The sequence below is a fragment of the Girardinichthys multiradiatus genome, chromosome 1 (assembly GCF_021462225.1).
Source record: "Girardinichthys multiradiatus isolate DD_20200921_A chromosome 1, DD_fGirMul_XY1, whole genome shotgun sequence".
In the NCBI taxonomy this organism is placed as follows: domain Eukaryota; kingdom Metazoa; phylum Chordata; class Actinopteri; order Cyprinodontiformes; family Goodeidae; genus Girardinichthys; species Girardinichthys multiradiatus.
Window position 1 is genome coordinate 37,129,082 of NC_061794.1, and position 17,553 is coordinate 37,146,634.

A 17,553-nucleotide genomic window follows, 5' to 3' on the forward strand; every position below is an offset into this window, starting at 1 on the left:
AAAGAAAACGTCATTCATCAGTAATTATACTGTACCTTGGTTTCCTTTACATTGGTTTCCTGAAGGGCTATTAGAAACCCATTGCTCAGAATCACTTCAAAAATTATAAGGATGACAATTTAAAATTACAAGAAAGTCTTGCTCCATGGGGGTTAAGCATAAAGGAAATGTGGAGCAATCAGAAAGAATAAATAATTGTATAATGCTGCCAAAACCCACAGCAACTCTCTTATACAGACGTTTTACACTGAGGTCAACACAGAGAGGATTTCAGCCACCATTCACAGCTAAAGGAATTTCTTGATAAGATATAAAACAATATGGTGTTGGACCATGTTTTGCTGAATATTGGACCATTTGCACGTTGCTGGACGCCACGAGGCCTTCCGGTGCCTTCGGCCATTTTGTACCCCAGGATAGTCCACTACTACAAATCCAAGCGGGCACCACAGCTGATAGGATGGGGGCGTTGCAGCTCTGACATCACAGTGGACTATGTAAGGGCACCGGAGACGCCCACATTGGCTTTTCACTCTGGAAACCGAGACGCGGTTACCATGCAACTGGAGCATCACTCTGGAGAAGAAATCCCACGTGGACTTTCATTCATTCTTCCCCGTTGGCCAGGAGAAAAATTCATGAAAGAAGTTTCTGGGATAAGAAGACCAGAAACTTCACTTTACTGATCGAGGGCGTGGATTTAACACGTAACCAAAAAAAACACGGAGTTTTCAAGGAGACGCAATTTTTCCTCCTTGTTTTCTTTTTGTTCCAGTCGACTAGTGACGATCCGTCATATTTTTCACCTTTCTGCCAAGGAGGCCGAAAAGGACGAAGACAGACCGGTCTCCTGAGTTACCCACAGACGCGTGGAAACTCTTCCCCCCCTCCTTCTTTCTCCCTCTGCTCAGAGGAGACATCAAGTAAAATCCGTTCTTTATTTTTATTTCTTCATTAGAAATAGATTGGATAGATTTTAGGGCGATTTAGAATCGCCACTTATAGTCTAATGTGTTCGAAGTGTATTTGCATGCCAAGTGTTATTGAATGTTGATTATCGCTGGACTCTGAAGCCGCCAAGCTTCTCAAATTGTGTTTTTACTGTGTGACACCTGGCGCAGGTGTGCTGTAAAGCTGAGCTGCTATAATAACCTCATGGTGAAATTCACCATTTTCTTTGTCTTCAACTTTACTGATTTATTGCCAAAAAGTTTATGATCCTTTGTCCACTGAGTTTACAACTTTGTGGGAGGGTTTATGACCCTCTGTGTGTGTTACACTGAGCTACATTCTGGCGGGCCGCTCCCAAAGCTTCATTCAACACCATATTCCTCTTGTATTTTTGCCATAACTGCCATTACTGCTCGTTTGATTTCATACACACGCAATGCTGTTTTATTTTGTTTAGTTAGATATTTTACCTTTTTGTGTATAACTTTGCATGTTTGATTAGTTGAAGATTATTGAATCGGAAGAGCGAGTTGAGTCAGGGCTGCTGATTTAATAAATATTCACATAGATAAAGAGAAGGCGTTTTTGTTTATTTTGTGCAAGAGTGATTTGTCAGTCAAAATAAGGTTAAAATTCCCCACGTTTCGGTAGAAACGGTTGATTAAACAGTGACATCTAATAGTAGTGATCAACTATTACTGAGAATTTAATAATTGTAATTATCAAGGGCTTTGAGCCACAATTACAACACCAGAGGACATCTCTGGTTTTGATTCATAAATGAGGATTTTTGGTTAAGAAATTAATTTTCTAAAATTAGGATTTTTAATTATAATTCTTGATAAATATTAATCAATAATCATAATCCCAACAATGGAGACTAGACAATTCAGTTCAAATTGTTTTTATGACACCAATTCACAACAGGTCGTCCCAAAGTTAATTTAATCAAATCATACAGACTCAAACTCAGGTACATACATTCCAAGTGATCCTAACTATCAAGCAGTGCTGTCAAATTCATTTTGAATTTGATTGCACTGAGCAACAAAGGAAAGGAAAACTCCCTTTTAACAGGATTAAATGCAAAATTGTAGAGTAGTATGAGAATGTAGCAGAGTGAGGGAAAGTGGTCATTATGTCCTTCAGCAACATAACTACAGACATAGCTCAGGATAACCTAAGGCACTCCAACTATAAGCATTATCAAATAGGAAAGTTTGAAGCCTAGCCTTAAAAGTAGACAGGGTGTCTGGCTCATGGACTAAACTGGGAACTGGTTCCACAGGAAAGGAGCCTGATAACTAAAGGATCTGCCTAAACCAGCAGTCTGAGAACAAAGTGCTCTGTTAGGAATATATTGAACGATCAGATCTCTGATGTATGATGGAGCTAGATCATTAAGGACTCTTGCTGCAGCATTTTGAATCAGCTGAAGGATTTTAACTGCATTTTGTTGACATCCTGATAGCAAAGAATTACAATAGTCCAGCCTTGAAAAAGCAGTATTGGATAATTGTTTTAGGTCTTGACAACAATGCCTGGGGGTAAAACATCTCCATTGGGCTGGAGAAAAGAGCCAAATTAATCATATAAAATCAGTGTATATCTTAAGGTAGCATTCATTGGAGAACATTTGGTGTTGGTAACTTTCCCATTTAATAATGCATTTTTAATGATGCAGGGTTTAAAGCATCTAACACTTTTTAGGCAACTCATTTCTTTCATGAAACAGATTCTGTGCATATTACAACAGCATGGATGAATACAAACACTATCAAAACTAAACTGGCTTCCGATATTTATGCTCACCAAGTAAATATATAACTTACCCTCCGTCACTTATCTATGTAGCTGTCATAGTGTAGCGTTTCTTTAAACTCTGAAGAGAACACAACCACAGATTCAGGACAGCGTTTTAACAAATTAATTTTGTTAAGAAAAAGGAACAAGGCGAGACAGGGACCCCGGCTATGACAGCAGGAGACTGGTTCTTCTCTGGAAGGGAAGGTGACAAGGTTATGGATTTCCCAGGAGAATTTCAAGGTGTTTTCTTTTAGAAGGGTTTGTTCAGGAACTTACAGCCAGAGCGGTTGTGGTTTAGCTGGGGAAGTAAGTCTTTCCTCTGAGATGGAGGTTGGCAGGATGAGTGTGGTAGGCGGAAGTTTCCCTTCTTTCCTTTAGCTCTCAAGTGATGACTCAGTTTAAGCATTCCCACATCACGTAGGAAGGTGGACAAGCAGGTGACAACAGAAGTAAGGTTCTCCAAAAAACCTCACCCAAGCCAGGGCCAGAAGCTGAGAAGGCAGGGAGACTCACGGTGGGAGATGAGGAACGAAACCTTGAAGCTCGCTCAGAAAACAGATCACAGGACTAGGTGCCTTAAAAACTCATCAGGCAAGTTCTGGGGAAAAAGACAAGAGCAAATTCTGATTAGGTTCAGCAAAAATGTATGCACAAGCACTGCACATCACGGTCAGTACCACAAAAATGTAGCAACAGGTTGACATCTCCATCCTGGTCTCAGCTCCTTAAGAAGGCCAGTGATTAGGCTCTGAGCAGCAGCACCTGCCAGGTGCTAGAGCAGAGGGTGGAAAGAAACACACACACATACACTGCACACCAACACAGAGCCCTGACAGTAGCATGCATTTTAAGCAGTATGTATGAAAGAATAAATGAAGGGGAAATGCTGAGATAAAACATTTTCAGAATGACTTAAATGAAAATGTTTTTCTTTAAAAACTACAGCAACTGATCAAGATGATCAGATCAAAATCAAGGCATCAAGCTGAAGATGAAAATAAGTCCAAATACCACGTTCTTCAGTTTTAATGTTTAAATGTCTTAAAATGTACATTTAATGTAGAGTTTAAATAATACATTCCTTATCGTCTTCACTTATTTTCAACACTGTGTTCCAGATTTTGAAAACTGATATGTTTCAGTTTAGAAACAGATGGCTTACTGCAGTAACCAGAAGTTCCTGTTTATTTTTAACACTCGTCTCCAAGATAATGTTAGTTGACAATTACCTAAAAAACACCTCTCAAGTTGCTTTATCTCCAGAAGAGGAAGCGAATGTTAATGAGTGTCTGTTAAAAAAACATTGATATTCCTCATGTTTTAGAACATAACCAACATGTTCAACTGTTGGCAAATCAGTTACACAGCTGGAGGCTTTGCATGGCTGACTCTGAACGATATCATGGTGGGGAGAGATGTAATCTCAAGAAAACATGGCAAAGAAATGGCAAGAAAATGATTTTTTTTTTTTTTTTTTTTGAGATGCACCTGACAAATGCAGATAGGAGTATTTTTTGTTTTAGGTCACAAAATTTAATCACAAAGAAGCGAGATAACCAGTCAAGCAATAAATATGTAGATCATTTAGTGACAGAATTGCTTGATGCATAGACATGTAGCAGTGTAAAGATTTATGTCATTAACTAGCTATATCAATAAATTCATAAATCCATTCAAAATAAAAATAAAAAACAGTAGGTCTATGATTTCAGTTTCCCTCTGCTACGTGTATGACAGTTGCCCATATTTGGTCATAACCAGCAGCACAGTTTCCTCCTTTCTGTTCAAATTAACAGGATTAGGTATTAAATTCTCTTTTTTATTCCAGTCATTTATCGTCTGATGACAAATTTATCATGTTACTCCAATTTATACACATTTATAAAAATGTTTGCCCTATAAATCTGAGGAGGCGTTTCTTCTAAAATAGGGTCAGAGGTGTCTTTCCATTTTGTGCATATTCTGTTATCTCCCAGACATTTTAGATCAATACAAATACTGACAGTGGAAGGAAAATTAAGAAACTTAATAGTACACAAAGAAAATCTTTTTTTTTATAAGAATATAATGTGCGTGACCTAATTTGAACAGAAATTGAACTCATAATTATGAGAATAATAGATACTTTAAAAACACAGCCTGATTGGAAGAAACCAGAAAGAATTCAATTCATTTCAGTTTATTTATACAGCGCCAATTCACAACACATGTTTTTTTCAAGGCACTTGATCCTGGATTAAATAAGAATTAAAAGAAGTTTAATCACAAAATAAAAACAAAATGGTGCGTGATGGATTGAAATTGGAGCTTTGCACTGAATGCATGTAAGCACGTGTCCACAGCTGCCCCATTCTGATTTCATTATGGAAATACCATAGTCATCTATACTGAACAACACTAATTTTGATTATTTTTAATAGGTAAAATAACACTGTATCACCAAGTGATGTTTTTCCATCATGCCAATTCAAGTACGTCTAAGTTTGATGGCAACCATCCATGTTGATAAATGCAATATCAGAACGCCACCTAATGTGCATGCCTGGGTTATACATCTGATTTGTACCATATAACTCATCACCCCTGGCTTGAAAAATCCAAATTGGCAGCTGCTGAAAAACAGATTTGGTTCTTAAACCTCCATAAAAATACCAGTTTTAGGTGACTTTGCATCATAGCTGCATCCTCTACTCTGCCATCCACATTTATTGGAACCTCAATAGAGATGTGTAAAAAGCCCTAAAATACTGTAGTTATTATACTTGTAAGCTTCACTTTAAATACATTAATTCAGTTAGGAAGAAATCATTTGTTAATAAATATTTGTTTAACATAAAACCATGTGAGGTACACTTTAATGGCACTTGTGCAGTTAAATCTGAAAGGTTTTACCAATAGGAAAGCACATACTCCTCTGCTATAACATTTCACAATGCTAGAGCTTACAGAGAGAAGGATGTTTGACCTTTCCTTTTTGCACAATGTCTGGGTCCTGTCCTGTGATCTTTTCAGTTCACCGAACAGGTTTTCTGTTGGGTGAACTGAAAAGTTCATTTGGCCATATGTTTTGGATCATTGTCGGGTTGACAAACCCATTGTTGACCAATTTTCAGTTTTATCTCAGAGGCCACCAGATTTCCATTTATGACTGCCAGTCTCCAGCTCCAGACCTCAAGAGTTGGCAACCTGCATGTTTAGAAGTCTGCCTACTCCAACGCAGATTGAAATGGCTGAGTTATCTCCTTTGTACTTCATCAAGTTCTCTAGAGGCCTGGTACCTCAGCAATCATTCGATTCAGGTGTGTTGAACCAGGTAAACACCCAAAGTGTATAGGATGCTAGCCATTAGTGACTGCTATTGGACACCAATGATTTAAAACCTTCTAGTTTTTCAAAGAGTTCCTGATGCCATGAACTCTATGGTTCCCAGGGTCTTTAGGCTGGAAACAGTATCAGCATCACAAATCATCCAACATACTGTAACACTGGGCTCCATTTACATTACACCAGACCCACCTGGAGTGTTTGTTGCTAAAGAACTCAATCTTTTTCATTAGTAGTTGTTTTAAAGTTTGAAATTATTGCTCTGATCATGGATATGGGCATGTTTGCCCAAGAAGATTGTTTTTGTCTTTTAGCCACTTTCTATCTTATGTAGGTAGGATAACACACCCCAGCCTTACTTGAATGGCTTGTTCTCCTGCCATTCCCATTTTGAACGATAGCTAAGATAAACAAGCCTTAGGACTACTATTTAAAAAAAATCCCGGACATTGATCAACTTGAGAAAAAATGCAATGCTTCAGTTACATTTATTTTACAGGAACTATAAGAGTTGCCAACTGTGGTACAAGCGATTTTGTTAAAAACATTTATTTTTTGGGGCAGGGGTTTATTTACTAGAGAATAAATGTACACATTTTAAATATACACACCGTTTTCAGTGTGAGATAATGCTGCTGCAATAGCAGATTCATTTTTTAAAGGCTTTTTACGCATCCACACCAAGGGGATCCATTAAGGAGGTGCATATTTTGCAGAGCTTTGTCAAATGGTGGCAAGTAAGAGTGTCTTCGGAGTTATCGTAGCCTGTCCTCCTAATTGTATCGCACTTTTCACAGCCTAAATGAGAACTGATAGTGTTTGTTAAAGTGTAACAACACATGTTGAAGGCATCCCGCTTGGTAATATTGCATATATGTCCTAAATTTGAAGCCTACTTAAGCCAGTGCAAATTACCTCATGTTTGTTTGAGTTTTGTTTAATTATGTTATTCTGAAAGATTTCACTTGTTGATTATCTTTCTCAAGAAGGGTCTTTAAATTGTCAAAGTATGACAAAAGTAAGACAACTTATACATGACATCTGTGTTGTTGTTTCCTGTATGACAGATTTTTATATTAAAATGGCTCAGATACTGTGACACACAAATGTTAACTTTCTTGCAGCATTTCAAAATCTTTTTCTTAGTCAATCATTACCATTCAGAATGGGATATTATTGTTCGAGGAATCGGCACTTCATCCATTAACTCAAGAAGACATCCTTTTCAGTTGAGCAATGTCAGAAAAAGGAGAGAACTGAATGCTTTAAAAAGAGATCCAGAAACCCATTCTACTGCAGAAGAAGTCTATAGAACCTCAGAACGTCATTCACGCACTCTAGCTGTAACATTCAAAAGCAAAAAGTATACTTGGTTGTCAGCTGTGGCCAAGATGTTTATAGATGAGCGGATTGTAACACTCTTTAAACGAAACGCCCATCACACGCTGACTTACTGGAGTGTTTTCTTCAGCTTTGGACTCTGCATTGCTTTCCTTGGACCTACAATTTTGGACTTGCAATGTCAAACAAACTCAACACTTAGTCAGATTACCTGGGTGTTCTTTGCTCAGCAGTTCTGCTTGATGATTGGGAGCTCTGTTGGTGGCGTTTTCAAGAGAACGTACGTATCACTAAACAGGTGAGCTTCAACAGATTCTTCTTCACTTTAACCGTATTTGTCTCTGTCCTTTTTGTCCATGAAGGTTATTCAGTGCTCTAGCTGCCCTATTTGTCTCCGCTCTTCTCATCTCTGTAATATTTGCCATCATCCCTGTGTGCAATAATGTCCTCATACTGGCCATCGCCATGGGTGTGTCTGGTTTGGCAATGGGAATTATTGACACCATTGCTAACATTCAACTGGTGACCATCTATCAGAAGGATTCAGCTATTTTCTTACAGGTAAAAAATATGTAGGACTTTTTTTATTAGACACTAATTTAATTAAATGAGATAGAGATATGCTGTTGTTCCTCCAAAACTCCATTAGTTTGATGTGCCTGGTCTTTGTGCACTCTCGCAGGCTCTGCACTTCTTCATCGGGTTTGGTGCCCTGGTGAGCCCACTGATTGCAGATCCTTTCCTCTCTGAGACAGGCTGTGGGAATCATACGGGGAACGGGACCGAGATCATGCATCATTTCAGGAGCATGCTGAGATACAGTCCGATTGTAGAGCACAACATAACTCAGAGCCACGTGCCTCATGATGGAGGGGAGAAAGAGGAGTCAATTGTGCAGTACGCTTTCTGGATCATGGCGCTAATTAATGTAAGACATTCAGCCGACATACATTAGTAGTCATTGGATTTTTACTTCTGTTTTTGGTATTTGATGGAAATAATTTTTTTCTGCCTTGTCAGCTGCCTGTGCCCGTTGCTGTGCTGTTTCTCATGTATCGGGAGCAGTTACTCCCATGTTGCCCTGGCAGCACCCCACGCCTTTTAGACAAGGATGAATTAGCAATGGAGACCCAGCAGGGGGCTGAGGGCCCAGACTTGGAGCAGAAGGAAGATGAAGCTGGAGGTATACATTTTAAAGAAGTTTTTTTTATTTTTATTTTTTTATTCCCCTTATATTCCTTTGTGAATAATAGATACTTTTGTTGAAAGTGCTGTCAGGAAATATGAAAACAAAACAATAAATGCCATTTTGTGCACACAATACATCATTTGTGTCTTTTTTTGCTCTGCCACAGGTCATGGGAGTATCTTCAGCTGCTGTCAGAATGATAACCTGCGTGGACTGCCAGCATCCTTCATTATGATTCATATCCTTGGAGGGATGGTGCTCTTTATGACCGATGGCATTGTGGTGAGTGAGGGATGCAGATAAATCACACAGTATTCATTTGACATGCATTATTTTCCACATAAACTTTTATTAGTCTATACAGGATATGCATCCCATAAAGCATACAAAGTAGGGTGTTTGAAAGAAGCTGGCTTTTCTTTTTAGGGAGCATATGCCGGCTTTGTGTATACCTACGCTGTGGCCCCACCGATGTCGCTGCCAAACAAGACAGCAGGTTACCTGGCTAGTATTTTTTGGGCAGCGATCACTGCTGGACGCCTCTTGTCCATTCCTCTCTCATATCGTTTCCAACCTGTGAGAATACTCATGTTTAACCTGGTAAGGTCTATCAAAGCGTCAGAAGCATATTATCTCAATATACCGTACAGTGCCTTGCAAATATAATAATAGCCCTTCAATGTTAAAAGATGTTTGTTTTTTTTGTTAATACCACAAGCTTCAGTGTACTTCATTGGGTTTATTTAACAAACGAACACAAAGTAGTGTATAACTGTGAAGTGGAAGGAAAAGGATATGTGGTTGTTAATATTTTTCACAAAAGAAATTCGGAAGAGTGTGGTGAGCATTTTAATTGCATTCTGCTGAGTTCATACTTTGTAAAAACGGCTTTCACTGCAATTACTGCTGTTAGTCTTTTGGGTTCTGTGTTTATCAATTGTGCACATGTAGAGACAGACATTTCTACCATTCATATCTCCGTAAGATTAAACGAAGAACTCCTGTGAACATCAATTTTCAAGAACAATCATAGAATCTGTTAGTTAGGTCAAGGTTAGTCTAACACATGCAGTCGTATTACATTAATTAGGATAAGTGTCCCAATGTGGCTAATATTTAAAGCAGTTTTCGAAAATAATCTTAAAACAAGTATTAAAAATACTTTTTATAAAGTCCACATTTCTAAAAATGTTTTTATGGTCCATTGTAATATCCTGATCTAAAATGTTTTTATTAAGCAGAAAATCATCATAATTAACCAAAACAAAGGCTTGAAAAGTGTGTGCAGTATTCTATATGTGTTTCACTCATTGATTTTAGTTACTGAAGTAAATTCACTTTTCAATAATGTTCTAATTTATTGAATAGATGCTTCGTTCTAAAACATTTAAAAATAGCTTTTGCTTTATGTTTAGAGGTGCTGGAAGGAGATCTCTGCCCCTCAAGTCTCTTCTGCAACCTCTAATAGCTATTCTTAAAGGCTTGTCCTCTGTTTAGCTGTATCCATCTTCACATCAACTCAGACCAGATTCCCTAAGCTGTTGAAGAAAGCATCCCCACATCATGATGCTGCCACCACCATGTTTCACATTGGACATGGCGTATAGAGGAAGCTAGTTTTCTATTGCATATAGCATTTATAATTGGGTGACATCTGAAGGCAATTAGCTGTACTGGATCTTATTTGAGGAAATTACAGAAATAGTGGATAAATACCTATTCAAGCCACAGTTTTCTATGTTAATTTGTAAAAACTAAAAAAAAGGCAACACCATGTATAGTTTTCCTTCAACTTCATGATGATTTACCTTTTGTTGGTCTCTCAAAAAATCCCAATAAGATATATATAGAAATGTGTGCTTTTAACATAAAATTATTTTGGACAAAACATGCTTTCTCTTTTTTTTCAGGCAGGAGTTATTGTTACGGTGTTGATGTTGCTTATTTTCCACACCAGCAGCATCTTTCTGTTTGTAGGAACCTGTTTATGTGGACTTTTTCTGAGCAGCATATTTCCCTATATGCTTGCCTATACTGAGGACATCCTTGATTACCAGGGTATAAAAAATATTCTTTATATAAAAACATTTCACTGGTGGAATGAAAGTGGGTGAATATGTATTTGTTTCTGCAGGATGTGCAACCTCGGTCCTGGTAACAAGTGCAGGGATGGGAGAGATGGTGATGCAGGTTCTAGTTGGCTCTGTAGGTTTTATGAGCACCTCCCTTGTTTGAAAGATTTATATGTGGATGAGGAAAATTACCCCAAATTGCAAACATATGGCAGGTGTTGATTTAGATTAAAGTTTAGTAGTTTAATGTTGCTGTCTTATCCACAGATCATTCAGACTGAAGGAAGCTACAGTTTCCTACTATGCGGAATAATAATCGCCTGCATCGGTTTTATCTTCTTCATTGGTCTCTTGCTGTTCCATCAAATGCACAGAAATTACCTCACAGGTATATCATCAACCATAATCCTTAAACACTTCTTTTAACTCTGTAGATTTAGGTTTGCTAAAAGTTTTTTTTTTTTTGTCATCCTTGTTTCTCATTACCATCCCTCTTACTCCTAAAATCTGAACAGGGACATCAAATAAGTCAGCAATAGAAGTGGAAGAAGTGGAACCAGCAGCAGACCAGAATGGGTCGGCCAAAACAGAACAAACAGAGAACGATCACACGGTCACAATTTCATAGTTCAGCTTTAATAATGTTGTTCTGTTTTTATAGAGGTGTTTAACTTTCATGGCTTGACTGTTGGAAATATTCCATACAAAGCATTATTAATAATCAAAAGGACAGCAAAAGATTTTAAATGTGGAGCCGTGTCAAAAGGTTATAAGCAGTTAGTATCTTACCTGGGGCAGTTTAATCTCATACCATCTTTATTTTTGTAGAGCCCAGAAGTGGAAGCAAAGAGTTAGTCAGAAATGGACCAAGACCAAAGTGGATTTTAATTGTCTTAAAGAAACTCCAATCTCCAAAACATCACAGTGGTTTATGCAAACGCTATTGGTCTCAGCCCATCTCGAACTAGCTGCTAGTTTCAGCCTCTGGAACCAACCAATCTGGAATTATACTAAATAAAGACCACTGCGGGTAATACACAACCTGCTTATAACCTTTTACAGGAACTTAACTTCCAAAGATCTGGAGAATCCGTTTAACATTTTTGTATTTTGTTTCTTTTTTGCACAGTTTGCCACATGTTTATAAGAGTAATACAGAATTCTTGTAATAAAGTTAAATAAGATATATGCTTGCTTTCTTTGCTTTAAAGATAATCTATTTGCAAATGCAGCATGCTTTTTATTTATTTATCTGACATGCAAAGAGAGGAACGTAGTGCTTAGATATTGTGCAGTTAATAAAATGCCAAACTGGATCATCTAGCCTTTTAAACATTTAACAGTGACACACAACAGCAATCATAGGCTAGGGATTTGACATCATTTCTTGAAAATGCGTGCAGTAAGAGGAAACATTAGCCTTCAAATCAAAATTGGAAGACAAAATGAGTTCGAGAACCTATTAAGACACCAAACATTTTATGATAAACATGTTTCACATCCCTAATCACGCTGAAAGAAGGAAGGTGATGTGTCACGAGGAGCAATTTGCAATCGGTTTCAATGTCCTCCCACGATATATGGAGAATTTACCAAATCAAAGCTTCCTGTATTGCATAGAGAGCCAGAAAGCATAAGTAAAGTTGTTAAATCCTCCAAACCAAGTCAGTCTATTTTTGATAGGCTCTTGTGAAAAATTATAGAAATAAAAGAAATATCAGAAATGAATCTATGAAAATTAGTAGGAAAAACACACTGACAACACAGTTTTATATGTAGCTGCTAAAAACTGTATTAGCACAACAGTACTGGTGTTTGGAGCATGTTGCAGCAGGTTTTATTAAAAACAAAACTGTGTCAGATTTGTTTTTCTCTCTATGGCCGGATCTTTTAATAGCAGTAATAATTTGAATCTACACATCTAAGGTTCTGGGTTCTTCTGTGACTTCCTGGATGAGTTATTGATGCACTTTTATTGTAATTTTGGTAGACAGATGACTCCTGGTGACTCACTTTTCCAGTTTTTTCTCCATTTCTGGAAGCTGTGAAGCGTTGACAAAAAATAAAATGATACTTTTCAACCCAGAATGTACTGTATATGGAAAATATAGAGCACACGAAAGTGTTAATGAAACAGCCGAATACATTAAACTTAACATTATGTGGTTTTATAAGTTTTTTAAGACAGCTGTTTGAAAACCTTTGGACTAAGCAAACAACAAAAGCATGTAATGAGTATTTAACAAGTTAAGAAGTCAGAACAAAGCTAAAACAGAAATTATTTTATTTTTCGGTTTACAAGAGAAGTCTTGATCATAGCCTAATTTGATTAATCTCAACAGGCAGACCCTTGGGAAATCCCAAAAGCACAAAGTTCAGAAGGTCATAAAAAAATCGGCACAGCGCTGGTGGTGTAGGTGGTTGGGTGTGCGAACCATATACGGAGGCCTTAGTCCTCGATGTGGCTGTCCCGGGCTTCATTCCCATTTCCTGTCAATCTACTGTCAAAGAATACTGGAAAAAGTGCCGCAAAAAAAAAATCTTAAAAAAAAAAGTCATACAAAAATCATCCAAAGAAACCACTGAGGTTCTTCTGCTAAATTAAACACTAATATAAAATGAAAGAGGTATGAAGATACAACAGTACATGGCTCCAAACAAACCCATCAACACAAACAGAATCACAGCCCTATGCAAATAATCTCTAGCAACAAACAGATTCTTATGAACTAATTTATTACACAATCAGAAGGAATAAGAGGAAGACTTGAGTTTCCATCATACCTCACTGCAGCCAAACCCTGAGAAAATGTTTTGCCTGGTAATTTTTTCAGTTCTCAAACAGACTAACAATTAATTCTAAGATGTCTGAGTGTTTGATATTGTGCATATTTGTGTCTTTTGCAGTTCCTCTTCTCTGTCTTTTGTTGCTAATGAAGGATAAAGTGGACTTGGTTGATCTGCTGGCTCCAGAGAAAGTAACAGCAACACACAGTGGGTTGGTGAAAGTTTCCTGTCAGTATGACCTTCAGTTCAAGGAAAACACTAAGTACTGGTGCAAAGGACCAGTTTATGAACTGTGTACAGTAGTGGTGAAAACACCCAAAACCAGACCCAGCAAGAGATGCTTTATTGCTGATGATAGGGAAGCAGGAGTCTTCACCGTAACTATGACTTCGCTCAGGGAGAGTGATGAAGATAAGTACTGGTGTGTAATATCCAGATCTGGAAGAAACATCTACAAAGGTGTCAGGCTTCTCATCACTCAAAAAGGGAAACTTGAATCAACTCAGATGTTCCTATTGTAATATACAGTGAAACAATGAACAATGAAACTGAAACACCTGTCATTTTAGTGTGGGAGGTTTCATGGCTAAATTGGACCAGCCTGGTAGCCAGTCTTCATTGATTGCACATTGCACCAGTAAGAGCAGAGTGTGAAGGTTCAATTAGCAGGGTAAGAGCACAGTTTTGCTCAAAATATTGAAATGCACACAACATTATGGGTGACATACCAGAGTTCAAAAGAGGACAAATTGTTGGTGCACGTCTTGCTGGTGCATCTGTGACCAAGACAGCAAGTCTTTGTGATGTATCAAGAGCCACGGTATCCAGGGTAATGTCAGCATACCACCAAGAAGGACGAACCACATCCAACAGGATTAACTGTGGACGCAAGAGGAAGCTGTCTGAAAGGGATGATCGGGTGCTAACCCGGATTGTATTAAAAAAAACATAAAACCACGGCTGCCCAAATCACGGCAAAATTAAATGTGCACCTCAACTCTCCTGTTTCCACCAGAACTGTCTGTCGGGAGCTCCACAGGGTCAATATACACGGCCGGGCTGCTATAGCCAAACCTTTGGTCACTCATGCCAATGCCAAACGTCGGTTTAAATGGTGCAAGGAGCGCAAATCTTGGGCTGTGGACAATGTGAAACATGTATTGTTCTCTGATGAGTCCACCTTTACTGTTTTCCCCACATCCGGGAGAGTTACGGTGTGGAGAAGCCCCAAAGAAGCATACCACTCAGACTGTTGAATGCCCAGAGTGAAGCATGGGGGTGGATCAGTGATGGTTTGGGATGCCATATCATGGCATTCCCTTGGCCCAATACTTGTGCTAGATGGCAAGGACTACCGAACCATTCTTGAGGACCATGTACATCCACTGGTTCAAACATTGTATCCTGAAGGCGGTGCCGTGTATCAGGATGACAATGCACCAATACACACAGCAAAACTGGTGAAAGATTGGTTTGATGAACATGAAAGTGAAGTTGAACATCTCGGCCCACACAGTCACCAGATCTAAATATTATTGAGCCACTTATGGGTGTTTTGGAGGAGCGAGTCAGGAAACGTTTTCCTCCACCATTATCACGTAGTGACCTGGCCACTATTCTGCAAGAAGAATGGCTTAAAATCCCTTTGACCACTGTGCAGGACTTGTATATGTCATTCCCAAGACGAATTGATGTTGTATTGGCCGCAAAAGGAGGCCCCACACCATACTAATAAATTATTGTGGTCTAAAATCAGGTGTTTCAGTTTCATTGTCCAACCCCTGTATAGGACAGGGGATTTTGCTAGTGAATTCTCTTTTTTTGGGCTTTCATACTACGTTAAGATTACCCTGTCAAATCAAATATTAATAAAGAAGGAGTGTCATTTTCTCCAAGATAGATCTGACCCACATACAGAAGAACACTCAGAACAACTGAATCAGTAAAAGGTGTTATATTTACAAGAAGTGAAACTGGAACATGAACGGTAGAATCGCCAACTGTATGAAAAGAGGGGGAAGAGAACTGGTGAATACAAGAACTATAATGTTGCAGAATAAATGACTAGTAACTATGATTAACAGTTGAACGGCTTACTAGGTGAGTGTAGTCAGGTCGCCAGGGGTAGAGGGAGTCGGGACCCAGGTGTGCGAAGCGGAGATATCCAGATGGTTTTACTTGAGCTGTAGAGTGAGTTCTGGTGAGTTAAGGAGTTAATTCAATGTTCAGGTACTTGCGTTGGAGGGTGGACAGGGAATGCTTCTGCCTTGGTTAATGAGGATAACAGGAAGCTGCCAGCTTGGTACTTGGAAACGAAATCCAAATGAAATCCATCAAACATAGATCATTTTGATCGTCCAGAAACTTCTGGAACCAAATCAAAGTTCAATGAAGAATGATCAGAAAGTTCAGGTTTCTGCCTGCAAAGGAACATAAACATCAGCTTAGAGACAAAGAACAAAGCATAGCTTAAACATGACTGCGCTTGTTATCACAGAAGGCAAACACTGGCATTCCCATTGTGTGATTTAGATATACTTAAAAAATTTAAATAAAGGTTTAAGTTAATTTGTTTATTCTGAGATGTCTTGTATTGTTTTCAAAGCTATGTGTGGAAAGCAAAACAGCTGTCCGCTTGACAGCAACATTTTAGTAATTGTTTTCAATATATATATTTTTTAATAGCCAAAAATGTTTTACAAGGTAAAAAAAATTAAAACATTAAGTAATGTAAAAAAATTTATTTTATTCAAAACATCTTATTGACAAATATATTTGTTATTTAATCACAATACTGGTTAATTTCAAGACATAAAAGGCCACAGTTCCCAGTTTGGTCTGTGTAAATGCTACTCAAAAAGATTGCTGGACGATTCAGTGATAACCTTTAAATTAAACAATTTTTGTAAGGTAAACTCTTGAAACTTCTGGGACATGTAAATTAAGTTTATTTTCTAACGCAGGCCTGAGACAAACATGGACCACCCCAGCCGTGGGCTGTTTTTACACAGCAGCATTGACTTTTGGCCCAGCAGGCTGGTTTTAAAGCTAGTTTTAAACTCCCAAGAAAGTGACTAATGTTTCGTTAAGGCTACCAAAGATTGGGTTGAAAAGAATAACCCATAACCTAGATTACTAAGAAGGTAATATTTGGGTTAAAATGAATGATCAGTGCACCTTCTATATCCATGTTACCCTTGCAGGGTCAGGTGGTGGCAATGCAAACTTTATATGGAAATGTGGGGGCAGGACATGGCAACTGTGGTGGCAACTGCGCCACACTTCAGCCCACAAGAACTTCATAATGACTTATAGGACTTTCAGTGACAATTGTGAATTCTGACACCAATTTCAAAATCCATATTCAACATATAACACTGTATAAAATATTGCTTGTCTAGTTGAGCAATTCTGTAGTCAAAGTATGACTGCTGGAAAAAAGTTAGCTTGGTTTAGATAAGGTTCAGGAAATTCTGATCAGGTTGTTTCATAGTTTGAAAAGGTTATCTGGGAAGAATAATGAGGCTTCTTTTGATCTCTGTTCCACTCCAACAGACTGGGTCCAAATTTCTTACCAAGTGTTTGGTTAAAACTGTCCAATCAGCATTTGGATTATGGAAATAAGCACATCTGTTTACCTGTATTATAGTGGGAAGTTTGCATATTAATCAAGTTTTATATATTTATTTTTATTGCAATGTGTTCTTTTCTACAACCACAACTCCAACCACCACAAAAAATAGCTATTTGGCACAAAAGGAAAGGAGGTGGGTGTCACAAAATATCAGCATTTCATAATGATGGTGAATGACATATTGTTGTAAAATCAGTAACATTTATTATTTATTTGAAAACATAAGCTCACATTACAATGATTTGTCGTGTACACTGAATGTAAACTGATTCTTCTGCACCTTCTGTTCTATGTTTCCTTTAGTCTATGGGTGACTCTACGGTGGATCCTCTTTTTAGTAATGTTAGGCTGTTTTGCATTGACATATGTGGTTGAGCAGAGGATGAAGGCTTCAAGGAACACACAGTTTTTCAACAGCAACAGTTTCATCATAGCAACTATATGTAAAT

General features: G+C 38.1%; 1 protein-coding gene and 1 long non-coding RNA gene across 2 annotated transcripts; one reads left to right on the plus strand and one right to left on the minus strand.

Annotated features, from left to right (window-relative positions):
- Positions 1–2,408: 2,408 nt before the first annotated feature.
- LOC124875037 lies at positions 2,409–3,602 on the minus strand. The gene is made up of 3 exons (XR_007039947.1): positions 3,435–3,602; positions 3,034–3,355; positions 2,409–2,949 (listed from the first exon to the last, which is right to left on the minus strand). It is a non-coding gene; the product is annotated as an uncharacterized LOC124875037 (long non-coding RNA).
- A 3,799-nt stretch (positions 3,603–7,401) lies between these two features.
- On the plus strand, positions 7,402–14,042 carry mfsd4ab (major facilitator superfamily domain containing 4Ab). The gene is made up of 10 exons (XM_047374027.1): positions 7,402–7,702; positions 7,785–7,983; positions 8,105–8,350; positions 8,443–8,605; positions 8,778–8,893; positions 9,038–9,211; positions 10,522–10,669; positions 10,746–10,816; positions 10,951–11,071; positions 11,199–14,042. Exons 1-10 carry the CDS (start codon positions 7,473–7,475, stop codon positions 11,309–11,311), a joined length of 1,581 nt encoding a protein of 526 aa, XP_047229983.1. The 5' UTR covers positions 7,402–7,472; the 3' UTR covers positions 11,312–14,042.
- Positions 14,043–17,553: the final 3,511 nt, after the last annotated feature.